General features: G+C 42.1%; 1 protein-coding gene across 1 annotated transcript in view; it reads left to right on the top strand.

The window, feature by feature from the left end:
* Positions 1-27178, top strand: part of b3glcta (beta 3-glucosyltransferase a) — a 128915-nt gene that overhangs the window by 10166 nt on the left and 91571 nt on the right. The window contains exon 2 of the mRNA XM_070543607.1: positions 13665-13708. Within this exon, the coding sequence (XP_070399708.1) occupies positions 13665-13708 (44 nt within the window). The remainder of the gene's footprint in view (positions 1-13664; positions 13709-27178) is intronic.

Raw genomic sequence — 27178 nt, 5'->3', positions numbered from 1 at the left:
GTGATGACCGAAAGAACGAGATCGCGGATACAAGCGGCCGAAATGAGTTTCCTCCGTAGGGTGGCCGGGCTCAGCCTTAGAGATAGGGTGAGGAGCTCGGACATTCGGGAGGGACTCGGAGTAGAACCACTGCTCCTCCGGATCGAAAGGAGTCAGTTGAGGTGGTTTGGGCATCTGGTCAGGATGCCTCCTGGACGCCTCCCTGGGGAGGTGTTTCGGGCATGTCCTGCCGGCAGGAGGCCCCCGGTTCGACCCAGGACACGTTGGAGAGGTTACATCTCCAATCTGGTCCGGGAACGCCTTGGGGTCCTGCCGGAGGAGCTGGTGGAGGTGGCTGGGGAGAGGACGGTCTGGAGCTCCCTAGTTGGGATGCTGTCCCCGTGATCCGGACCCCGATAAGCGGAGGAAGACGACAGTGACACATTACCCTTGTCTTTACACGAAACCAAATGTCCCATGAAGTTGGCGTTTCTCTGCAATTTCTCCTTCCGCCTTGGTAAAATCCCACTTTTTATGCAGCAACCAATTCGTGCATAATAATGTGTATTTTTAGAGCTCATAATTTAAAGGTGCTGAACACTGAAAAAACATTTTTTTAAATTATTTCTGATTATATTCGGTCACCCTGGGGTTTTTATGCAGGCTGAACATGACAATAGTCTCCTACACCTATCTCATGCATTAGCTTCTGATAGAAAACAGACGGTGAAACTTTAGGATTAGAAAAGCCTGACAGATCTACGCCGCACTGTCACTTAACATTCATGGTCTCATCCATCTTGACTCATGACGGCTGTTGTTGGTTTAGCATCCAGGAAACAGCAGAGAGTGTTTCGGCTAGTAGAAGCTAACCATTAGCTACTCAACCACACAGCAGAACTCCTCTAGGCTTGTGTTATTTATGGAGATAAAAAATCAGCGTTGCAGAGCAGAGTCATGTTGCTGTTATCCAGTCCGAGGCGAGATGTCCAAATATCAGAAACTAAAGCCCCCTTCAGACAGGCCATGAAAAACGGAAATGTTCCGGACTCTGTCCGTAAGACCTTTGTGTCTGAATACAAACATCCGGATAACGTGCTCCGGAATTTAACCGGACAAAGCCCCTAGTAACAGGTCCGGACTTGTTACGGACAGGGTGGCTGCCTCAGACTGGTGAGGTAGAGTTCCGGACAAGGGGGGGGGGGGGGGGGGGGGGGGGGGGGGACCGGGGGACGCTGTGCGCACCTAGATAGCCCACTCGTGTAGCATGCGGCGAACCATGCATTATGCATCTTCGTGTGCGCAGAATTATGCTTAAGCGCCTCGTGATTTTTTATCTTGAGAGGTGCTATAGAAATGATATTTTCTTCTTCTTCTTAACACAAGTCCGATCCCCCCCCCAACCACCCAACCCCGCCGCCGTCAGACATCTGGAACTTTTCCCTGCTGTGTGAACACAGCCGAAAGGACAAGTTCCGGTCAAGCCCGGATTAACGCAAAGGCAAAGTAGGCACGTGCCTAGGGCCTGGTTGGCTGGATGGGGCCCAGACAGAGGGACAAAATAAAAAAATAAATAAATCAAAAATAAAATGTACAAATGTCCTGTGATAGAATTTGTAGAGAGGACTCGTCCTCTCTACAATCTATTTCAATATTTATTAACTAAAAATAGTGACAATGTTTATCTTAACCATAGACTGTTACATTAGCTACATCACATTAACGCCAGCCTATCACAGTAGCCTATAACTTGGGCGCCACCCAATTAAGGACGTCAGAGAAGGAAGCGGTCAGAGTGGAGCGGGATCATCGAGCGGGACACGATTAAGCTAGTAGCAGGTGTTTTAGGTTAACTTTCGCGATGCTTTCAGGTGCAGCAAAACCTAAAAAGAAAAAAAGAGAAGAGGAACAAAAGAAGAAACAACGGGGGGCTTTAAAGAAGTTTCTGTCGGGCTGCTCGGGCAGCCGTCCGACAGCTGTGAACCCTCTGGAGTCAGCAGAGCCAGAGGCCGGGCCAGGTTCCGGTACAAAAGTAGTGTGTCTGAAAACACAGTTCCGGTTAAAAACCAGATTGAATTGTCCAAAAATGTTCCAGAATGTCTATCTGAAAAGGGCTTAAGACTCCTATTCCTGTCATCTGCCATCCAGGTGAATTCTCCATGCTGACACAGGCGCTTCTGCACTTTTTCCCCCTAAGTATGACCAGGCATTCATTCATTCTAGAGGCCACCGCTAACATACTGATTAAACGAGTGTTTCACAACTTGAATTACAGCCTGTTAAATGTGCAAATGTAGAGCATTTCAAAGGTTTTTTAAGGGTTCCTATAATGATACTTCAAAGCTAGAAGTAGCATGAACGAACTATTTAATTTAGCCTGTATTTGCATAAAAAGCCAAATCTAGAGACATTCCCTCGGCTCTGAACTAGATTGAGATGCTGCCGGTTCTTATGACTGCAGGCGAGAATTTAGCCATAGCAGAAACTCGAAACCTAATGTGTCACATCACCAGATGATGATTGTGTTTTTTGCTGTTTGTGATGCATATCTCAAAAATACAAACCGAATGCATTGTTACAGCTGTGTGTAAGTTGCAAACGGTGTGCCATCTGTGCCAGCTCTCGGTGGAACTGCTTCGGTAAAAATAGAATTTGTGTCTCTGTCATGTCAGAGGAATTACTGGCATCTTGCAATGTTTAAACAACAATGTTCAATTTGGATATTTCTTTTAAACTTGGGATAATTAAGGAGCAAAACTGGGTTGAAGAGTAAAAATGCTGTATGTGTTTTGTCCCGTGATAGTCCGTGTAAGTATTAAACGTCTTGTTCACTGAAAACCGTGTAATGCTTGTTCTTCAAATACAATCGTCACTATTTATATGCATGTTGAACATGAAAATTGTCCTCCACTTCCATCACCTGCATTAGCTGCAGAAAGGAAATAGAGGGAAAAATGCTCAGGTCAGAAAAAGCCAGTCTCTTCTACATCACATTCTAAATGAGTAATTATGGCCCCGCCCACCTTAGCTTGCTGTGTTGATTTGGTGACTAGGAGACGAAAGCCTAGTTTATACTTCTCAGTCAGCAATTTTGCGCTCAGATGCATACATATTGACAGAGACGTTTTCTGTTCATTCATACGATCCTTTGGTGTACCAGTGTTGTGAAAATATTCTCTGCCAGGACAACATTGGGCGCAGTACCTTTGTGGCGCATGTTGCCATTATTGCAGGCACATCTAGTGCATTCAATCAATCAATCAATCAATCAAAGCTTTATTTATAAAGCGCCTTCCGCAACCCTGTCAGGAAGCCCAAAGCGCTGAACATGGTACAGTTGTAAGTAATTATACTGAATAAATCAACAATAAAAGAAATTCAAATTACAAAATACAAAATGGAAATTACAAGATAGATGAAACATTCCGGTAAAATACAAATGTGTGAGACACAATTGGATTGAGTGGATGGATTGAGTGTACCAATGAAAACTGTGGAATGGATTCAACATAATAGAGGGCCATAAACAAACATGTTCTGGAAACGCCAAGCGGAGGAGGTGTGTTTTTAGGTGATTCTTAAAGACTGGCAGAGAACTGTCTATAAAAGACATTCATATTGTCTTTTATGTATTTCAGAGATTTTTTAACACAGACAAATTTGTCCTCAACCTTTTCATCCAGTCACCACCTCTTAACTCACGTTTCCTGTAATTTTTTGATGCAAATAAAAAGTCTGCTGCATATTTTTGTTCTCCTTTAGTCACGGCTGTATAAACATTTATATCGACTTTTTCCACGAGACATTTTTTTGTGTCTACTACTAGGGGGCAGTAGAGGATAAGAGAGCTATGAAAGAGAATAGAAGGAGAAGAAGTGAGAGAGTTAGGATGGATGCCTGATGTTGCTACATGTGACGCAGGTTCAGACAAATCTTGGGAAAAGGAATTCTTGCCTACTTGTGCCACATCCTGGTACAACTAGCCTGGCAAGCCAGACTAAATAAATGTATTATTTAGTCTGACAACGCTTAATTGATGGCTCTTGGTCGTGGGGCGGGTTCTACCGTTGTCTTTCAAATGATCTCCACATCCTACTGGACAATGAACAACGTGACATACTCACCACAACGGAATGTCGGTAAACAAGGCAGTCCGCTGTTGAAGAAGGCGAAAAGACATAATTTTTTTCTAAATAAAAGACTTAAATACATCTATCTGCTCCTGACTCTAATAAAGCCCAAGCCCTAATAGTCCAAAATTGATGTAAAATCGTTTCAAATGAGCTGTCGCCATTTTGTTCCACTCTTTTGCATCACCCCGCCCACCAGACGAATAGAGAGCCCTGATTGGTCCACCAAGCGGATAAAGCGCTGTGATTGATCCGCAAAGCAGATGCAGCGCTGTAATTGGCCCACCATTGTGGACCAATCACAGCACTCTATAGGATTGAAACCCCCCATAAGGAGCTGTAATTGGCCAGCCAGAATGCTGCTAGGGGCTGCAGAGGTTCCAATGGAGTGCTCCTAGACCAAATTTTGCTAAACAAGAATTTGGTCTATTTCACTAGACTATGGTACAACGGCTGACCGTAACAATGTTCTTCAGTCTGTTCCATGTCACTAGACATGTTCGGCTCTCGTTTTGTTTTTTGGAAGGGGGAATGGTGGTGCTGTTGAAGTTAAAATAAGCAATATCCTGACCAGTCACAGGCTTGTGGTCTCTGTCACTTTCAACGGAAATTTAGAAAAGTGAGGTCTACTCTGTCTGTCCTTGAACGCCTGTTGGAAGGTCCTTGCGACAACGGGTAATGTCGTTGCGTGTTTCCGTACCGACGTAGAAGGAAAAGTGTTAACTCTGAAGACAACCGAGACACAGTAAGGCACTTTAAAGTTTTTATTATGGAGAACACAGAGGAATGTCACCAGTGTGAAGGAAGGGCTGTGGCAGAGGCTCAGTCAGGAGGAGAGCGGGGGTCAGAGCCGGGGAGATCAGAGTAGTTCCAAAAAGGGGTAGGCAAGAGGCAGAGTCCAGGATGCAGGTCCGAGGTCAGAAATCCAGGTAATCAGATACACGATGAGATAATCCAGGCAGGGTGTAGGCAAAGAGGTAATCCAAAGGTCCAGAACAGGGTCGAGATGCGAGAGTCGAGGGTCAAGAGTGCTGGAGAATCTACTGGCAATGCTTTCAATAATGTGGCGCTGGCTTGGTGTTGGTCCTGATGTTTTAGAGGGAGCGTTGCAGGTGGAGCTGAAGAGGAGTTAATGCGAGACAAGTGGTTTGGATGAGGTTGATGGTGAGCTGGTTGTGGTTGCTAGGGAAACGGGGCTTGGCTGGAGCAAGGGCATGATAAACTAGGCTTAACTGTTAGTATTAGCAGCTGCACAAGATGGCGGAGCACGTTCAGGTTTGTGTTATTTGTGGAGAAAAAACATCAATGTTCCATTTTTTTACCCAGGCAATGTTCTACTTCCTGAAACTTGAGCGTCAGCTCTTTTTCTGTCCACAGAGAAAAACATGCGTTCACAATGAAAAAGATTTTAAAAATGTGACTGAGAGCTTTAACTTAATATTACCATTAAAGTAAGTCATACCAAATTTTGTTCAGGTAACAACTTGTGTGTGTGTATGTGTGTGTGTGTGTGTGTGTGTGTGTGTGTGCGTGCGTGCGTGCGTGTGTGTGTGTGTGCGTGTGTGTGTGTGTGTAGTTTTTTTTATCAAATGTATAAAAAGTAGTCATAATTTTATGCCTTTTTATTTAGTTTAGTGAACTCAGAAACTTGCATAATGATTTAAACCAACATATTTGTTTTGCATTAAGCAAATATCAGAGAATCATAGAGAATTCTATTGCCGGCGCTCCAGCGAACCAGAGCATAGGAACTTCACTCCACAGAACAGCCTGACCAAGGTCACACACACACACATACACAGAACAGATACAGGCAGACCACGAGAGCAGCCATAACGGCGCTCATTTCAGTAGATGAAGAGGGGATTACATGAGGAGAATTAGGGGAGGTAAAAAAAGGGCAGAGCAGAGTTACACCCGGCAGGGAGTAGCTCTACTATACAAAAAAAAAAAAACAAAAAAAACACCTCAACATGTAAGCACGAACGTCACAGTTCACAACATAAGACCCGGTAGGGAGGGGGGTGGGGCTGGGATCCTGGTTTCCTCAGCGGGAGCAGCTCGTGTGGCGCTCAGCCAACTGTATCCACAGGTGGGTGGGAGGTCATGGGAAAGCACAGAGCACATTGAGTTCGTCCATTTTGATGACCTCGCTATGCAGAGACGACAATCTGAAGGCGGGGGGGTAGGTCGGGTTTTCACTGCATCTGTCTGCATTCCTTCCATCGTGGGGGTTATTGCACGCAACTCCAAGGCTGCTATGGCGTCAGATTGGATAACAGGACTTTGTTTGGGCCAGGCAGATATACTTTTCCTCTCTGCCTTAAAGTCTGTATTGATCATTCAAGTCCTCCAGTGAAGCCAATTTAGGTATTAAACATCTCCACACCGTCCAGTGACCCTCTCCATGATGACATCCATTTTGCGCACTAATACCGGAAAACGCAGCAAGGACATTGTTCAGCTTACGGTTCACCTCGAGTAACGTCCCAGTCTGTGAGGCATCCGCCCGGGCGGTGCTTGCCATGGGTGCGGGTCGCACTCCAATCGCTCCAGACTTCCCAAATTTCCAGAAAACCAGATATCCTCCCACTCCAATCACAAGAAATCCAGTGATCATCAAGCCAAATATCCACATATCTTCAACGTCCTCAATGGACAGCTGAGAGAGACAAACGATCCTCCAGACCTTCCGGGGCAGGTGGGAGCCCCCTCCTCCGTTCTCATCGTGGAAAAGATCTTATCAATCGCATTGAATGACCAGTTAATTAAATCCATTTCTCCAAAAAAAAAAAAAAGGGAATCCCAGAAGAAATGCAGAGAAGCGCTCTGTAGGCAGACGGGACAAAGAGCCTTGGGAAAAAAAGATAAGGGAGCAAAAAGGGAAGCGACTGTACTCTGAGTGCCAGAAGAAAAGACGCATTGTAAAGAAAATATGCATTGTAAAAAAACAAAAAGCCAAATTTTCTTTATTGAATTTCCAATCAGATAAGCAGCGGTCACAGCCAACGTTTTACAGTCTGCTGTTGAGCTTCGGAGAGTGATTACTGGGAAAAAGTAACATAAAATAAAAATAAATGTAGTACATAATTGAAGCAGGATGGAAATTAGTTTCGCAGCACTTTTGATACTTGATGCAGAGAGAATCTGAGTCTTTTGCCACCTGAGGACGTACGATCTATAATTCATTCAGGCTATTTTATCTTTATTTTTATGTTCCTGAGTTTGTAGTCCTCTCTCTGCCACCGCATCATATAATAATGTGCCACAGAGGTATAGCTACCCTGTGTAAACCTGAGAGCTGAATCTGCTGTGTGTTGTTGTTAGAGAGATGGGTAAAAGCTGAATTTAATGGTCCTCAGCATGTTTGCTCACTGGTCTCAGAAGTGATGTGTGGATGTGGCAGCTCTGCAATAAAGTGAACATCAGCTTTCTGAAGGTAAAATGATTTTAGCTCTTATTGTTTTCACTAGTTTTGCAGTTGCACTTTTTGGTCCTGAGCTACAGTACATAACCGGATGTGGCACCCTCTAGGTGTCTCATTGTGCTTCGACTGGACAGAGATGGTAAAAGCTCATTTAGCGCTGCTCCTTTCTGCTCATTTCCATACAAGTCACTCCTGCACTGCTGCCTTTGTTGATGTGATTTAGAAACGTCAAAGCACTTCTCATGAGATGCCTCCATTTATTTCCTGCTCATTTTTGCTCATTAAAAGCTGGATGAGATGAAATGTGGAGTAAGACACTGACCAGCTGTCAAATGCGTTAACTATAACAACGTATAAAGTTTATTCCTCTTTCTCACTTAATTCCCTTCTCGTTGGTATGAACGCTGTTCCTCTTCTGGATAATTAAACTGATTTATAACCGATTAAAAACTGAGCAGATTTTTGAAACTCATTCACTAAAACGATTCAGGGCTTTCACGTCTAAAGCCTTTCTCTGAATTTCTGAAATAAAAGCAAGCTGGCTCAATTGGAAGCAACAGACCTGATTATGCGGGGATGAGGAGGCGATGAGATGGAGGTGTTCCCCATCATGTGGGGAGCTACTTCCCCTCTTCCTCTCTGGGGTGAGCCATGAAAAGATTGGAAGTTTTGAGCAGATGTAGCAGAATGTATTGTGAATGTGAATGTATTCCTTTAGGAAGCCTCGTTTCACCCCAAACGTTGCATTTTTAATCTCAGCAGAAAGCGGGATGCTGGATGACTGTTGTCACTCTGGCTCAGACTCCATTCCTGTTTGTGCTGCTTACGTGGTACTAAAGATGATTATGTTTGGTCTATACTGGATTTTTATGATTTATAAAAAACTTCAGTCGTATTTTTAAGATGCATTTTTTTATATCTTTAATATTCGGAGAAAGCAGCATGCAGAGTAATTTCTGCTTTCTGCTACACGACGTTTACTTTGAAGTGTGCAGAGTTGATGGCTGCGCAGTGGCGCAGTGGTTAGAGCTGTTGCCTTGCAGCAAGAAGGTCCCGGGTTTGCTTCCCAGCCTGGGATCTTTCTGCATGGAGTTTGCATGTTCTCCCTGTGCATGCGTGGGTTCTCTCCGGGTGCTCCGGTTTCCTCCCACAGTCCAAAAACATGACTGTTAGGTTGATTGGTCTAAATTGTCCTTAGATGTGTGTGTGTGTGTGCATGATTGTTGGTCCTGTGTGTCTCTGTGTTTCCCTGCGATGGACTGGCTCTCTGTCCAGGGTGTACCCCGCCTGATTGCCCATTGACCGCTGGAGATAGGCACCAGCCCCCCCGCGACCCTACATGGACAAAGCGGGTTCAGAAAATGGATGGATGGATGTCCATAGTTGATCCGACACTCATCTGTTGATGGAGGGTGAGGGTGGTTTTTGTTCTCAGTCTGTTTTATAAAAATATCTGAATCTTCTTTTTTCTCTTTGGGCTTTTCCAGCAACAGCCATGAAACTCATTAAGCGGTGGTGAAAAAGATGTTTTCTAAATGGGCTGCAGTACCCAAATGTGGCCACATGATGTCATTCTTACTTCATTTTTATATATATTTGACAAAGAATACATTTTAGAGCTGGACTCATCTAAAGGATTCAACAAGAAGTGAGTCCTTCTCGACCTTTCGGTGACTTTTGTGGATGTTACCTTGGATCAGCACCAGAGGAAGTAAAGAGGAGTCGTGCACAGAAAGTTGATACATTGTCATGTCTGGTGTTAGCACTCTTACAGTAGGGATCACGTACTACACTTATATAGAGGAAGTGTTGTTTGCGCTCTTGCTGTTAGCTTGCTGTTATAGTTCTGAACGACTCAATAAAGGAAGTAAACCGCCACGATTGACCCATTATTCACGTCACACACAAATTTCACTGTAATGTCGAGTTGTTGGTAATGGAAAAAGTAGCTTGAGATATTTTTAGAGCCAACTATTTGTTTCTAATTCACTGTTAGCATTTTTAGCTCAACGTTAGCCTCTAGCCTGCTTCCCCGACGTGGAGCCTAGTTTTTTCTTCTTCGTCATCAACTTTGTGCTCACACACATATACTGAGTGAGACATTTACCTTTTATACTTCACCACTGGTGTGTCAGTGTTGTGAAGCAATTCTCCCCTGAACAGCAGAGAGTGTAGCACTTTTCTGTGGTATGAAATCAAATTAATCAAAGATACTTTATTAATCCCAGAAGGGAATTAGAGTTCCAGTACACACAATTCAGAGATCAGACATACATGGGCAAGACACATGACAAGAATTGGTGACTGTGGTCATTTGCAACCCTGAGTCGCACTACCTTAATAGAGATAAGAGGGTTACATGAGGATTGGTTCAGGTGGAGGGAAAAAAGGCACTTCAGAGCTACCCTCCCACCAGGAGGGCAGCTTTGCTCGGCAAAAAAACACCTCAGACACATATGCAACAGACTTCAGACAACACAACATAAGTGTCCACTAGGTGGGGTGGTGGGTTTGGGACTATCCCCACTTCAGTTCTTATAGCCACGATAAGCAGCGCATGTCACCTCTGTGGATAGGGGAAGGAGCATTGAGGGTTGCAGTGACCCTGGAACGTTTCAGAGGCATTCCCGCAGTTCCGCCCAGGCTGGGAAAGGAGACAGAGTTGAGTTGCCATAGCGATGGCACAATCCACATATCTTCTGAGGGGGAGTTTTCGTTGTAGCCTTGCAGGCTCAAGGACACCAGATTCCGATTAGAAATTGTTTTGGGGCCAGACAGAGATAATTTCCTCTCTGTCTTACAGTTTGTTGGTCCTCAACCTCTCAAAATCCCAATAATGGACATTAATCTATCCCAATCCGTGCTGATTCGTCCACTCTCTCCTTGATGGCATCCATCTTTTGTGCCAATGAATGAATCTCCGCCAAAATCCCAAGATTACGATTCATCTCGACAATTATTTGAGTCTGTGAATTCACAGCGCGGTGCAGTCCATCTCTGAGCTCCGGGATCAGGCCAATATTCCTCGACAGCTCGTTAATTTTCCGGTAAGCCAGGTAGCCTCCAAGGCCAATGAGCAGGAAACCTGACACCAACACCACGAATATCCACACGTCTTCAGAGACCTCCACAGAGAGCTGAGAAAGACAAATCAAGTTCCACTGTTTCCAGGAGTCCATGATGTGTCCAACTGGGTCTGTCTCGGAGGGGCATCCGGGAGCCCCTTCTCCCGTTCTCATTGTTGAAAATATTTTATCAATCGCATTGAGTGACCAACTGACGAGATCCATTTGAGTGAATTTCAGTTTCCAGTTTCCAGAAAAATGCAGAACCAGCCGTGCACCCAGCACACAGAGACAGAAAAAGGCCTTGAGGATAAGATATGGAGGAGAGGAGGAATAAAGCGTCTGCACCCTCCAAGAGCCGCAGTTACATCTCTAGTGTGTTGTTTATATTGTGTTTATTTATTTCAAATACTTTTTACCACAGATGAGTTTGTCCTCCAAATCTTCATCCAGTCACCACCTCTAAACTCACGTTTCCCGTAGTTTCCTGACACAAAAAAATTAATACAAAAATTTGTCACGGGTGTTTAAACATTTATATCGTTGGACTTTTTCCCATGAGTTCTTCTGTTTGCTTCATGTCAGTCACCAGATATGTTCAATTCTCGTTTTATTTATACATGGGACTGTTATCACTCATTTGCTGGAGGTAAAACATTTTTTTTAACTTACAGCACTTTTCCTTTTTTAGGGTTTTAAGTATTTTGTCATAGAAATTTTGGTTTCTGATCTTCGATATTTTTCACAGAAGAATTTTTCAACATGTTGGTCTTTCTTAGGATTAAATGGGAGGAAATTTAAAAATACTTTATTAGTTAAAAACAATTAGTTAGTATGATTAAAATGGCCCTAATTGCTTTGATGTGTAAAGTATAAATAAAATAATATTAAGGCAGATTTGGTGTTGTAATCCAGGCAGTTCTGTTATAGGACATAGCTCCTGCTCTCCTCATTCTCACAGACACTGTCACATTTGTGCATTCACCAGCATTTTCTTTAACAGTGGCTGCCTCCACTTTTCTGTTGTGTTTTCTCTCCCTCTAGATTGTGATAATAACGGTGCACACCGGTGCACAGAGCAAAAGGGAGCGGGTGTCTCATGATCCCTGAAATTCAGATGAGCCACAGAGCTGCATGTGCTAACGGGACAGTGGTTCAAACTCTCGCTAACTTTGTTATTTGCCAAATGTGGGAAGGGCCAAAGTGTCTGACGGCTGCAGACCCGGAGACTGCAGATTCATGCCTGCGCCATCTCTAGTAGAAGTGTGAATCTGCAGCTCTGCAGCTTCCTCATCGACCTGCCCGAGAAAGGTTTAAGATTGGTCAGTCCGTCAACGCAACTCCTTTTGCACATGTGCAGATCATTCTCTTTCCTTGCTCCCGGAAGAATGGTCCGGAGCGCAAATGTTTTTTTGTTGCCCAACTGCAGGGAATATCTACAAGAAAGTTCTACAGAAAGTAGCAAAGGGTCCTCAGAAATGTCGCTAGGTGCTTTTTGGAAAAAAGTTGTTGAGGGGGGTTGAAAAGTCGCTAGGAGTTGGCACCACTTGCTGTTGTTAAAGGAAGAAATGGCCTGACCAATTACAGGCTTGTGGTCTCCGTCACTTTTAACGGATATGTAGAAAAGTGTGCTCTACTCTATCCGTCTTTGCGAGCCTGTTGGAGAGCCCTTGCGACGACGGATTATGGCGTTGCGTGTCTCCTTCCTGATGCAAATGGAGAAGTATAAACTAAGCTTTAGAGTAAAAAAAACTAAAGAATTTAAACAAAGACTACATCACTCTTTTTTGAAAGAGACAGACTGTTTTGGGATTTTTTCACTGTAGAATTCTTACATATTGTACCTTTAATACAATCTTAAAAATTGAATGTGTTTATTGTTGCTTTAATAAATGTGGACTTTTGACCACGGACGAGTTTGCCCTCCAACTCTTCATCCAGTCACCACCTCTAAACTCACGTTTCCTGTAGTTTCCTGACACACACAAAAAAAAATAAATTTTTTTTTAACACTTTGGTGTGTGTCTTTGTACCCCTTCAGTCACGGGTGTTTAAACATTTATATCGTTGGACTTTTTCCCATGAGTTGTTCTTCAGTTTGCTTCATGTCTGTCACCAGATATGTTAGATTCTCGTTTTATTTATACATAGGACTGTTATCACACATTTGCTGGAGGTAAAACATTTTTTTTAACCCACAGCACTTTTCCTTTTTTTAGGGTTTTAAGTATTTTGTCATAGAAATTTTGGTTTCTGATCTTCGATATTTTTCACAGAAGAATTTTTCAACATGTTGGTCTTTCTTAGGATTAAAAGGGAGGAAAATTAAAAATACTTTATTAGTTCAAAACGATTAATTAGTATGATTAAAATGGCCCTAATTGCTTTGATGTGAAAACCTTACTTGTATCCATCATCGTTTCTTTTATTCTTTCATGGCTAAAATAATTGGGTTCACTTACTTTAGTGTTTACTTGTCGTGAGCTGATGACTTTATTCCAGGCTTTGAATGCACAGGTTAGTAAATTGGACTCAGGTGGATCTTCAGTGGATGAACTTTTCTGACCAAAGTGTATAGACTGAGTCATAAAGACAAGTGACAGAGGTTCATTGACATCTGAAATCTATGGAATAACGTGTTCTTCTACTGTTTATGATCGATTAAGCACAAAAAATAACTTCAGGTGACATTTTGAGAAAGGTTTTTAAGTCAGACCCTCCATTCCCTTGAGAGGGAGGGAATTAAAAACATGTTTTTGCCCTTAATTAACTTTGTTAATACATTTCAGAAAAGCTTGAGAATTTTCTGATCTATTGATTTACAGTCACTCTGCTAATTTGTCTCAAAAGATTTTCCATTCAGAGAATCAACAACAATATAATTAGTTGCATAGTCCCTGGGCTCTAATTACAAATTATGATGGATGAAAAGGGTGCCGTGCTCTCTAGGAACCAACGCTGACTCTGAAATGTCTTTCAGATCTTTAAAAAACTGTTTACAGTTTAGTTTCAGTTTTTCTCTTTACTCAATAATCCATCATAATCTTGTTTCCTATTTTTCAGTAATCTTCCACTTTGCAATCAGCAGCTCAAGAAAAGATTCAGAGGTAAGAAAACCCCATTTTCTTTTTTTTCTGTGTTAAAATTGATGTCTTTTGATTTACTTTCCGTTTTGTTTTTCTGATCCGGAAAAGTACAAAGGCTTTAAAAATGTACGTCGTTTTTTTATGACTGAAAGGCTGGAATTTTGATGTGGTCAGCAGAACAAGTCCGGTTGCTTTTAAGTTTTGAGCTGAGGTGATTTTCTTGCTGCCGCCGTTGCTACTAGATAAATAACTAGCACGGTCAGTTGTTCTACTCACTGGTGTGAAAAGATGTTGACGGTAAACCTCCTGGCAGATGTGCTTACCGTCAAAAAAAAAAAGGAAATTACTGCCCCCCCCCTACTGATGTCATCTATTCATCTCCAGGCTGGGGAAGTTTTTCTTTTGAGTTCTGCCACTTTTTGTTGTAAAAGGTGGAAAAATCATCTTCATATTGATGAAATGGTATATAGATCCCCTACTGCATTATAGTGCTTGTGCTGAAATGTTTCAGATCAGTAAACAAGGGCAAACCACCCAAAAAATCTGGTCCTATATGTAGCGTAGTTAATCTACATAACTAGAATTTAACGCTGTTGCTATGCAGCTTTGCTAAATTCTGAGAAAGATCAAACGAATTGGCAAATGAAACATATCATATATAAATATCCACGGATATTTATATAATCTATAGAAGTTCATACACCAACTGGCTTGGTCTATATTTAATCAAAAGATTAATATTTAATTTAAGAGATTTAAATTAATAGCAAAAGTTTATTTATTAATTCAGGAGATTTAAAGAGATTTTTGCTCGTTCAGTGATCAATATACACCACTCTGTGTTTTATTTCAAAGAAGAGTCAGGTTTAAAAAGTTAAGAATTTATTACTAACAATTTAAAGATGACCATTTAAAAAAGCTTTGATATTAAAAACTTGGTATTAAAGCAATCTGTGTCTGGGTGAAAACTAAAAATGAAATGTGTGTGTGTTTGGACTCTCAAGAACTCAGAACAGGTAAAGCACCACAAATCTGATTAAGTTATGATTGAGGTCAGAGGTCATTCAGCAAGGTAAGACATGGAAGAAAACATGACTTTTATGGGATCGTTCCAAAGCCAAAACCTCTGCTGACTGGTCTATGCACGTGCTTGAAGATATTCTGTGGACTGACTCAACAAAAGTGGAACTTTAGAAAGTGTGTGTCCCGTTCCATCTGGAGTAAAACTAATGTTGCATTTCAGAATAGGAACATCACACTTACAGTAAAACATGGTGGTGGTAGTGTAATGGTCTGGGGCTGCTCTGCTGCTTTAGGACTTGGAACACTCGCTTTAACTGATCCATGAATGCTGCTCTGTAACAAAAGAGCTAGATCAAATTCCTCCACAATGATGTGAGACTCGTTACCAATTATGAAAAACACCTCGTGGTAGTTGTTACTAACCCCTCCTTTCTACCGGAGCTGTCAGCAGCACGTTACTGCAGCAGCACGTCTTGCTCGCGTAAGCTGCTGCTTGGCCCTTCCCACCAGAGACACGTAGCAGCAGGGGAGCAGCGGTCACCGACAGAGCACGAAGTCACATGAGTGACTTCGTCAGTAAACACACAACAACAAGCAGGAGAAAACTACAACATGGCTCCAAAAGGTTTGTGTTTTATGTTCTGTCCATTTTATAATCGCCAATACGGACCTGAAAAACAAAGGAGACCGCTAGCTAGGTGATAACTTCTCACGGGGCCGCACAGTTAGTAACTTTTTTTAAAAGTAAAGCAACCGGAAGGCAGTACGTTTCTTTATTCTGAAAATCTCGGGAAGCTTCGCTCCATTTCCGCGTCCGATTTCCTGTCTTTCCTTTCCCAAAAATGTCGAACTTGACCCGTTTCAGAGGCGTCGCGCGTATAAAATAGAACCGGCGCGTAAAGGCCGCGACATGCTGCTCCTGAGACGCGGCCGACTCGCGCTGCTGACGGCTCCAGTGGAAAAGGTTTTGTTGACCACAGCGGTTCCTATCAGCAGCTATGACGTGCTGCTGCAGTAACGTGCTGCTGACGGCTCCGTCACGGCTCCGGTGGAAAGGAGGGGTAAGGGTCAGTTTATTTTTGAAGCTTAAATGTGTGTGTGTGTGTGTGTGGGGGGGGGGGGGGATCTAGAATTTACTAAATTCTAAAGGGGGATGTTTCACAGCTCTTTGAGTGTTCAGAGATTTCTGTGAAAATCATTTAAGAAAACAAAAACATTTTGATTTTGCTTCTGAGAATCAAACAGTTATGTCCTTAAAACAGAGCCAAGCTCTTTTACAAAAGCTTCTGTTTCAAATAGAAACTCAAAGAGTAAAATAATTGTTCAGAATCAAAACATTCAAAGATATTCTTTAGATGGAAAGATTTCAATGTCTTCAATCAGGCAAAGAACCCATTACAGAAAATATCGCTACAGAAACACAATCAGCAATAATAGTTGTGTGTAATGTGCTGGAAAAAAGACTCAAGGATGAGTCTTTTAAATTGAAACTGTTTAACGTCTGCATCTATACTCACGTCTTCGAAAACACATAAATCCTACTTCCTCTGCTAGAGAGAAGTTACGAGTTCTTGTTGTAGTTTGTGGACTTTGTCTCATCTCCACATACATTTTATATTGATGTATTTATTATTACAGTGTTTGGATTTCCTAGCAGCCAAGCTCAGTAGCAGCGAGTGCACCAGTTTGTTGTCTCGCTTAAATAATGAGAAAGGAATACAGATTTTTAGGTCAGTTGGATGTTCAAGGTTACGTGGGAGGGTGAGAGGGGGTGGGGCTGTACTGGGTCTGTCATTGAAATTACATGAGGGCACTCTGCAAAGGTTTGGCTTTTGTTTGCATGCACACAATCCCCCCCCAACACATGCCTATAAAGGCATGTCCTCTAAAGGAAACCTAATTGATTCCCAACACAAAGACATTTATGAATAAGGTCATTAATTACTTTTTATTCCACAGGGTGTTGTTAATTTCTGCAAAGTTGTTTCAAGGCCATGCTGTAGTTCATCTTGTGAGGCAGCCACATGTTGGTGATATTCACCCTGTCACCCCCTCCAGGGGTTGGAGGTTCTCTGGAGGTTCTGGAGGTTCTCTTCAAATTCAAAGATACTTTATTAATCCCAGAGGGAAATTAGAGTTTCAGTACACACAGTTCAGAGATCAGACATACATAGTCAAAGACACATGACAAGAATTGGTGACTGTGGTCACTCGCAACCCTGAGTCGTGCTACCTTAATAGAGATCAGAGGGTTACATGAGGATTGGATCAGGTGGAGGAAAAAAAGGCACTTCAGAGTTACCCTCCACAGGGAGGGCAGCTTTGCTATGCAAAAAAACACCTCAGACAGAAATGCAACAGACTTCAGACAACACAACATAAGTGTCCACTAGGTGGGGTGGTGGGTTTGGGACTCTCCAAACGTCAGTGGCTGCAGCCACGATAAGCAGCGCACGTCACCTCAGTCTCGACAGGGGAGGGAGGTTGTAGGGGTTTGGAGTGCACAGTGACTCCTGGAACGATTCGGCGGCCTTCACAGCTCACAGTCCCGCCCAGGCTGGGATAGGTAGACAGAGTTGCCATAGCGATGGCAGCATTCCACATTTCTTCTGAGGGGGGAGTATTCGTTGCGTCCCCACAGGCTCAAGGGCACCAGATTCAGATAAGAAATTGTTTTGGGGCCAGACAGAGATAATTTCTTCTCTGTCTTAAAGTTCCGCTGGTCCTCAACCTCTCAAAATCCCAATAATGGTGTAAATTAATCTATCCCAATCCGTGCTGATTCGTCCACTCGCTCCTTGATCGCATCCATCTTTTGTGCCAATGCATGAATCTCAGCCAAAGTTACAAGCTTATGACTCATCTCGACAATTATATGAGTCTGTTTATTCACAGCGCAGTATAATCCATCCCTGAGCTCGGAGAGAGCACCTATATTCCTCGACAGCTTGTTAATTTTCCGGTAAGCCAGGAAGCCTCCTAGGCCAAAGAGCAAGAAACCTGACACCAACACCACAAATATCCAGACGTCTTCAGAATCCTCTACAGACAGCTGAGATAGGCAAATCAGGTTCCACTGTTTCCAGGAGTCCATGATATGCCCAACTGGCTCCGTCCCAGAGGGGCACCCGGGAGCCCCTTCTCCCGTTCTCATCTTTGAAAATATTTTGTCAATCGCGTTAAGTGACCAACTGACCAGGTCTATTTTAGTAATTTCAGTTTCCAGTTTCCAGAAAAAATGCAGAAGCAGCCGTACACCCAAAGACAGACAAAGAGCCTTGGGATAAGATAGGAAGGAGAGGAGGAAAAAAGCGTCTGTACTCTCCAAGAGCCAGAAGAAGGTAGAACATTGGACAAAGAGACGCTTTGTCCAATGTTCTACCACAGCTGTTGCAATACATTGTCATGGTCTGCATCTGCGTCTCCCCTCATGTGTCTCCTTGTGTTCTCCATCCCTCTCTAGGTTCTCCTTTTGTGTCTCCTAGCGCAGCCTTTCTCAAATGGGGGTACGCGTACCCCTGGGGGTACGTAAAGAAACTCCGGGGGTACGTGAGAAAATGTACATTCATTTAAAAAAAAATAGTATCCATGGAAAATCTTTTAAAAAATAATTATTTAATAAATATTTTAGGAAAATATAAGTAAAAGTTCAAAAAATGTGTTTTATATTCAGTAGAAGTAGGCTAAATTCATTATCCCAAAATCCCAGAGTCCTCCCCCCCAATGCTTTTGCGCTCATTAGGGGGTACTCGGCTGAAAAAAATATTTCAAAGGGGGTACATCAGTCAAAAAAGGTTGAGTACCACTGTCCTAGCGCCTTCATGTGTCCTTGTCTGCGTCTCTTTTATGTGTCTCTTTGTGTTCCTCATGTGTCTCCTGTTTTGCAACCCTCTAGATCATCCCTCCCAGGTCCTGTGTTCCTTCAGTCCTCCCCAGTCACCCCTCCGCAGTTTTTATAGTTTCAGCTTTTCATTTTATTAGTCTCTTTAGTGTGTTTTTCCCACCAGTGTTTGTGGTTTTCCTTCCCCTTAGAATATTATTTATGTTTGCTGCTCTTCTTGTCTTTAGGTTTTACTCTTAGGTCATGTTAGTTTCCTCCCTGAGTAGTTAATTGCTTTCACTTGTTTTCTCTCCCCACATACCTGCAGCCTATCTGCCTCCCATCATGCCCCAGTGTATTTAACCCTGTCTGCGTCTCTGTCTGTTGTCGGTCCATTGCTTGGTGTCAGCGTTGTTTGTGCCTTGTCTCTAGGTTTTGTGCTCTATGTGAGCTTTCGTTCTCCTGGTGTTCGGGACTTTGGGTTTTGGCTTCCTGCCCTTTTTGGATTTTTTGGCTCCTCGTCCTAAATAAAAGGATTTTACTTTCAAACCGCTCCTGCCTCGTATCATCTGGTGTTTTCCTGCATCTTGGGTCCTAACCTCCTCCTAACCCGCAACGTGACATACATCATCTTGAACCATCGTGAGTGTAAACGTTGCAGTGTCGTGTAAATCCTGACGAACAACAGGGTGAGTGACTTGGAGATTTTGGTGCAGGCAGAGTTCAGGGTTTCATAAAGAGTCTAAACAATAACGGCATTTCTGCTCATGTAAGCAGAAGGGCCTTGGTCTTATGCGTCTGAAGGAAAAGGGAAATTGGGAATGCAGTAGGACAACATGGTGCTAAATTACTTTCAAACCTCCTGCTGACAGTCCTGCTAAGCCAATAAAAAGCCTCACCTTGGTAATGCTCACAATTTTGGTAGTTTTAGGTTTTTGCAAGGAAAAAAACAAACATCTCAGATTTGGAAAAAGCATGGCAGCTTTATTCGTAAGTAGAACATTTCACCCGCAGGGGCAATTCAATGTGCATTAGACAAAAGCTTTAGTGCTGAAATGTTGGTTTTATATTCTGGTGGTTTTATTGTGAAAAGTTACTGTTATATGACAAATAGTCATAGTAGCGTAGTCATTGTCATTCATAAATGATGTCAGAGGGGTGCAGGTTCCCGCATGCTGTTCCCTTCACCTTCTTTGGCTGCTTGTGGTGTTCAAATGGAACCAAGGTGTGAGGTCCAAGTCGGGCTGCAGCTATTGAATATTTTAGTATATGAATATTCTATCGAGTCCTCTGTCGATTAATTGAATATTCTATTTGATGACCTTTCAAGTGAAAGGAGACTGCGTTCTGCTGCTACCATAATGAAAATTATAAAAGTCTCGATAAAATGTATTAAATTGGTGTCTAGTTCCTTCTTTCCCATCTGATGTTTATAGTTAATAAATATTTTATGGAACTAAATTTGACTTACTTCATATCCAAAATTTCAGGTTTGTATTAATAAAGCTCAGCCAAGTCTAATAACATCTAAAAATATCCACATATGTTCAGTAGAATTTCATTATTTAATTAAAATGTTCAGTAGGAAGCTACTGGAAATGCTAATAACATTTACGATAAATGATGCATAACCCACACTTATATAGCGCCTTTCAGAGTCAGAGGACTCCAAAGTGCTTTACACTACAGTGTATTGTTCACCCATTCACACACACATTCACATGCTGATGAGCTACAATAGAGCCACAGCTACCCTGGGGCGCACTGACGGAGGCGAGGCTGCCGAGCACAGGCAACACCGTTCCCTCCGACCACCTCCAATAACAGCAGAATTCTCTGTCCAGAGCCGGGATCGAACCTGCAACTTTCTATTGCAGGCATATCTATTGTGTACAGGTTGGCAACGTAATCCATTCTAAATTGTATTCAAATATAGAAGCATTTGTGAATTACATGCTACAATGGCTTGCCAAATCGCTACTGCAGTGTGTGGAGCAGACTCGTCGCAACGACCCAGACTCCAGGTAGCTGCAGCGACTCTGCTCCACACTACTGCAGACATCCACAAATAAATGGGATAGTGGGGATTTTTTTCCCGCTTTTACAGTTTAGTCATTCTCAACCATCCTCAACTCCACTTGATCGTGCTACACGCTAGCATTAGCATTAGCCAATCTACTTGTAGTTTGTCTTTTGAACCGTTTCTGGCAAACAATGGTTTATGTCTTTGTTGGTCTCTCTATTTTCCTCCACAGCACCTAGGTTACCATAGAGTGCACCAGTAAAATGCGGTGCGCACATTTAACGAAGCTTCGAATCAAGAAAAAAAATTAATCGAGGAATTTAATGAATCGAAACATTCAAAGATTTGTTTCAGCCCTAGGTTCAAGGACTCTAGAAGGTGCTATATAAAAACCAGTCATTTACTATATATAGTCATTGAAGTAACACTAAATAGTTTTTTTTTTTACTTTAGGCTAGAGCTTGATCTCAGTGATTGTTGAGTTAGAAACTTGACCAGTTTCATATTTGACACCACTCTGCAGCCAGCCCTCTGCTGGCCATATACTGGTATAGCTTGTTTAGAAAGGAATAAAATGACCTCTTCATGGTATTTCGTTATTGTTGGAGGAGGAATTGTAGGAGCCACATTTGTTTGGGTTGTTTGGGATTGCACGACTTCCTCCACACGGTGGCTGGCCTATCAGAGCAGTTTGGTTTTCTTTAAACTGTCCAGAGTTCATTACCTTGGACCGTCTGTTTCATTTAGGCATTGTGTGAAACCCGTCTGAACTCTGGCAAAGGCCAATCAAATTCTGCTCCGGCCTGAAAACGTGGCCACGGTTTGCTCGCAAGTTTTTTGTTGACAATGTGAAACTAATGCAAACAGGCTTCCGAGAAAACCAAAGAGAGTCAGTGATGTAGTGTGCGGTGCATTTTGGGTAAAAACATAAATAAAGTCAACAGTGCTGATCCAAAGTACAGGTCAACAAAGAAAATGGAAAATGTCTTCTGGGCAAATGTTGAGTAGTGATGAGCTGCAGGCTTTATTGACATGTACTGCAGTTTTTTGTAGCAAATATTTGTTTTTGTTGTGAACAACCTGGATGATGAGGAAATATTTCCGTTTTTGGTCATGACCAATCAATGAACCGGATTTTCTTCTTTCCCCATGCATCACCCTCCTCCGCCTCACCTTGGCTGAGCTGAAGAAAATGAACGGATCACTGGCTAGTTCTATTTTGTTGTGTTTTTTCTACGTTTATGTAGTTAGCATTTATGCTAATTACAGCAGCCTAATATCTCGTCTATGCTGATATAAAGAGCCAAATGTTCAAAAACAACCAACTTATTATTCGAAACACATTTCTAACTGGAAAATCTCATCCTCGCTGCAGTTTCAGGTTTTTGTGCTTCCTGCCAAACATCATCTGTTAAACCTAAAAGGCTGTCACTCCATGCAAAAAAGGAGAGACAACTTCTCTGAATCTTCCCGCAGCTCTTCACCCCAGACTGTGGTTTTAGGGAAATTACATTTTGTTGGAGATGTGTCATTTTGTTGGATAATTTATCACGCCGACTCTTCTGCAGTGACCTTGCCTTAGAGGAGGAGACAGATTATTTTATTGAGATGATCAGATTGCTGCCAATATTCACCTGAAAACCCAACTGGACAAAAAGAAACTGTGTTTGATATCAGCCCCTCCAGGCAGTTCACACTCCTCTGCATCATTTTAAAAAAGTTTCATCTGTGCTCTGAATTTCTTTTTATACGATGAATTCTGGAGAATGTGTGGAGCATTGAATCCAAACCTGGCCTGAAATCACGCTTTGCTCAAATGGAGCACATTCAGATCAGTTCTTGTCAAAGTTACCTGCAGTTTTCTCACATGGCTTTATTCAGGCTTTGCAAAAGCTTTGTCTCAACGAACAGATTAAAGTCAGGTGGATGTTGGGAAAACAGAAAAGTCAGGTAACTCTGGGGCTCTGGCTGAGATGGCGGGGAAAATTCTTTCTTTTCCAAATGACGCTGTCCCTTTGTAATAACCATCGCCTCTGTAGCTTGTTGTTTTCACATCTGAATTGATCAAGTTGGTTGATAAACTTTGTCCTTCATCTGAGCTGCTACCAGGATCCGGGACCGTGTTGGTGACTCTGGAAACACTGTTCAGTCTGTCATTTCCTGCTGTAGCTGCAGCCAATATTGTGCTTGGAATAAATGTGTATTGGGCCTTTCTGGTACATGTAGGCAATATCTTACAATAGAATATAGAAAAATAATAAAATTTCACCCAGACAGATAAGACATCCAGAGCTCGAACAATACTTATTTATGTGACTTTTTTTTTCTCTTATGGCTTAAAACAATCTATGCTCACGAGATTAGATCATGACCCTAAATGACACAGCTAAGCAGGGTGGACAGTAATCTCTGTGTGCTACTCCAGGCAGCCGGATTTGGACCGCAGTCAACTATTTAGTGTAGCTGGTAGCGTCTGTTGGCAGCAGCGTTCCTGTGCTTGGAAAAAACAACATTTGATGTCTCACGCTAAGGTCTTCCACACTAATAGAAAGGTCCCCATAAAGCTATTTTACTGTGTAACACTAAGAAGCAGCTGATCAAACAAAAGTTATTAACTCGATAGCTGCTTTGAAAGTAAAGAATTTATTGGACAAAATTATACGAGGAAGAAAAAAAACTGGATTTAAAAAACACAGTCAGACACCAATTCAGCAACCAAACGTATCGTAGAACAGTGAAGTTCAGCAGGAGCTACCGCAGGGTTACGGGATTGCACTCTACTCTCTCTGTTACGGTCATCATGTTACTGGGAGACTTCACCCCCCCTTTCTGGCCAGTGGTGGTCGGAGGGACGGGTGGTGCCAGTGCTCTGCAGCCTTGCTTCTGTCACTGTGCCCCAGTGCAGCTGTGGCTACAATGTAGCTCATCCCCATCAGTGTGTGAATGTGAGTGTGAAGGGGTGGATCACTAATGTAAGTATGTATGTATGTGTATGTATATGTGTATGTGTGTATATGTATATATATATATATATATATATATATATATATATATATATATATATATATATATATATATATATATATATATATATATATATATATACATATATATATGTATATATGTATATATATATATATATATATATATATATATATATATATATATATATATATATATAGCTCTGTCTGATTGTATCCTTGAGGTCAAGCAATGGCTAGCTGACAACTTCCTCCATCTCAATGACTCCAAAACTGACTTAAACGTTTTCAGTCCTAACAGTACCACGGCGACTCATCAACCTGACCTCAACTATCTCTCACCTAATGTATCCTCTGTAATCTCCAACCTTGGAGTAAAAATGGACCAGGCTCTGAAGATGGATGCCCAGGTCAATAACACAGTTAAATCATGTTTTTACCAACTAAGACGCATCTCAAAACTAAAGCACATCCTGAGTGTACGTCTTCTGAAATCGGTGGTCCACACTTTTATCACCTCAAGACTGGATTACTCTAACTCCTGCTTATACGGCATCAGTAAAGCAGCTCTTTCTAGACTTCAGCTGGTCCAGAATTCTGGTTGCTGACTGGAGCTGACAGAAGACAACACATTTCTCCAATTCTGAAATCTCTCCACTGGTTGCCCGTGCAGTTCAGGATAAACTTCAAAATTATGCTTCTCTCTTACAAATCCTTGAACCATCAAGCTCCTCCATATCTGTGTGAACTTGTCCATTACTACAACCCGCCGCGTGCTCTCAGGTCTGAAGATAAGCTCCTCCTAGCTGTTCCGAATGCTCGTTTAAAAAGCTGTGGAGAAAGGGCTTTCTCTGTCTGTGCACCCAAGCTGTGGAACGCATTACCACTGCTAGTGAGGCTAGCACCAACAGCTAGCATTTTTAAATCACGCCTGAAAACTCACTACTTCAACCTAGCTTATACAACATAATTATGGACCTCACTGACATCTGCACTGTTTAATAAAGGACTCCACAATTATCGACTTCCGTATTATTGAGGTTCTTTGTAAAATGTTTTTTCCTATTTTTATTCACCCTGTGTCTTATTGATTTTTAGCTGTTATTTTTGGGAATTATGTTGTATTTCATTTTTATTTTTTATATGTGTTCAACATGTTTAAATATCGCTTGTTTAATTAACCAACATTTCTAGTGTACAGCGCCTTGTTTGGTTGTAATGTCTTGTGAATGCGCTTTATAAATAAAATTGGATTGGATTGGATATACACATTTACACACACAGGCCTTTTGCCACCCATCCATTTTTGTCTGCTTATCTGAGGTCGAGTCTCAGAGTTTCCTCTCCCCAACCACATGGGCCAGCTCCTCCAGGGTAATGCCAAGGTGTTCCCTGGCCAGGTGAGAGACATAGTCCCTCCAGTGTGTCCTGGGTCTTCCTTTAGGTCTCCTCCTGGTTGGACTTGCCCAGAAAACCTGACCAGGGAAACATGGCTTATCTCGATGTGGAGGAGCAGCAGGTCTACTCCGAGCCCCTCCCTCCCTCACCTTATCTCTATGGGCGAGCCTAGACACCCAGCAGAGAAAACCCATTTTGGCCGCTTGTGTTCGTGATCTCATTCTTTTGGTCACTACCCAAAGCTTGTGACCATAGGTGAGGGTAGGAATGTAGATCGACTGGTAAATCGAGAGCTTTGCCTTACAATTCAGCTCTCTCTTCACCACAACATATCGGTACAACGCCCGCATCACTGCAGACGCAGCACCAATCCGCCTTTCAATCTTCTGATCCATCTTCCCTCACTCGTGAACAAGACCCTGAGATACTTAAACTCCTCCACCTGGAGCAGGACTTTGTCCCTGTCCTGCATAAGGCATTCTTCCCTTTTCTGACTCAAGACCATGGTCTCAGATTTAGAGGATCTGATTCTCCATTTACCTTTTAAATGATTTGGACTCTTTTAACATCTAATCACAGGAGTTCTTGATAAAAAGGAGGCGGAGAGAGAGAAAAAAATGCTTGTGAGGTCCCGATCTATAATTAACTTCTTAAAAATGGAAAAAGATGGATCTATACAATAATGAATAAGAAATCACATTTATGATTTTGAAATCATAGGGTGGCATTTTACTAGACCAACACTGCATTCTCTTGTTTTTAACCCATTAGATGTTAAAAACAGGAAGTGACATGGTATCTGCTCTATAGTTCCAATTGTCTTTTTGAAAATCTGAAGGAAAATTAGGAACTAAGTGATGATACCACCTTTTTGTGGAACCAATATGTCTGACGCACACTGGAAGAAATGATTAATTCAACTTTTCCTGACATGCCCACCCTATTTTCTGTCAAGAATGCAAAACATACGATAACAATGCCACCTGTGTTCTAGAGATGGTAACACTCTCATGGAAAACGTGTGTTATGGATCTCTGAGGAATTGATACCTTCTATCACAGAAGAAATTTACATAAACAAAGAAGTTTGTGCTAATGTTGCTAATGGCTAATGGCTGCATAGTGGTACAGTGGTTAGCACTGTTGCCTCGCAGCACCAAGGTTGCAGGTTCGAAACTCGGCTGCAGCTTTTCTGCGTGGAGTTGCGTGTTCTCCCCATGCACGCGTGGGTGTCCTCCGGGTACTCCGGTTTCCCCCCACAGATCACAACATGCCCTATAGGTTATAAATTGTAAGTCGCTTTGGATGAAAGTGTCTGCCAAATAAATAAACAAAAACATAAACATAATGTAAACGAATGCATGAGAGCTCATTTAGACAAGGGCAAACCAGGTCGGAAGCATTCTGGTTTGGAGTGCAGCAAGAATTAGACAAATGTTCAAATCCCTGATTGTCACCTACAATAGATGAGAACCCTTTTGTGAATTAGAGTCTTTTTGTAGAGTTCAACACTAAGAATAGCTCTCTGGCTTCCATCGTGTCTCCAGTTCAAAATCTACTCACCGTCTCACCGAACTGTAAATGAAATCAGCCGTGTAAGAGTTAAACATCTGACCCGTTCTCATTCATCATGCAGATGACATTACTCTGCAAATGTGAAATTTAAATTGCCCCGCTGTGGTCTTTTATTCTCTGTTTTTCTTCGGGTGATTAATAAAGATGAGCCTCTTGTTCTTAATCAAATCCATGATGCTTGTTGCTATGGATACTTTTCAAAATCACTACCTCTTTTTATGACAGGAATTTGCATATTACAATTATCTATACTAGATAAAAATAATTACTCAGTGTCAATTTTCAGGTACTAGTAAACTAATAATATCCCAATATGCAACCATAACCATCAACATGTTTTCCTTAGACCCTCTTAGTGCCATGGCGTACATTATGTGTTCCATTGTGACAAACAGAACAAACCCAAGTGGAGCCAATGTGATGAGACAAATTTATACCTTGGGGGCTCTGCACACCTGCTCTCAGCTACATATGTATTTGTTCATTTTTAATCAATAGCATTAATAAAGTACTGCAGTGATAAAAGATCAGCCATAAAAAACTATTCAGTCTTATTGATGTTTATTTACATTTAAGAAAAATGCATGTATGACCACTTCCATTGGTTCCATCTTTAAATCCTGGTTAAGATATTTTTATTGTTTTATTTGAAGAAAAGCGACACTATATCAG

This window comes from Nothobranchius furzeri, chromosome 13 (genome assembly GCF_043380555.1).
Source record: "Nothobranchius furzeri strain GRZ-AD chromosome 13, NfurGRZ-RIMD1, whole genome shotgun sequence".
Classification (NCBI taxonomy): Eukaryota; Metazoa; Chordata; class Actinopteri; order Cyprinodontiformes; family Nothobranchiidae; genus Nothobranchius; species Nothobranchius furzeri.
The sequence above is the reverse complement of the archived record's forward strand: the minus strand, read 5'-3'. Positions and strand labels throughout refer to the sequence as shown.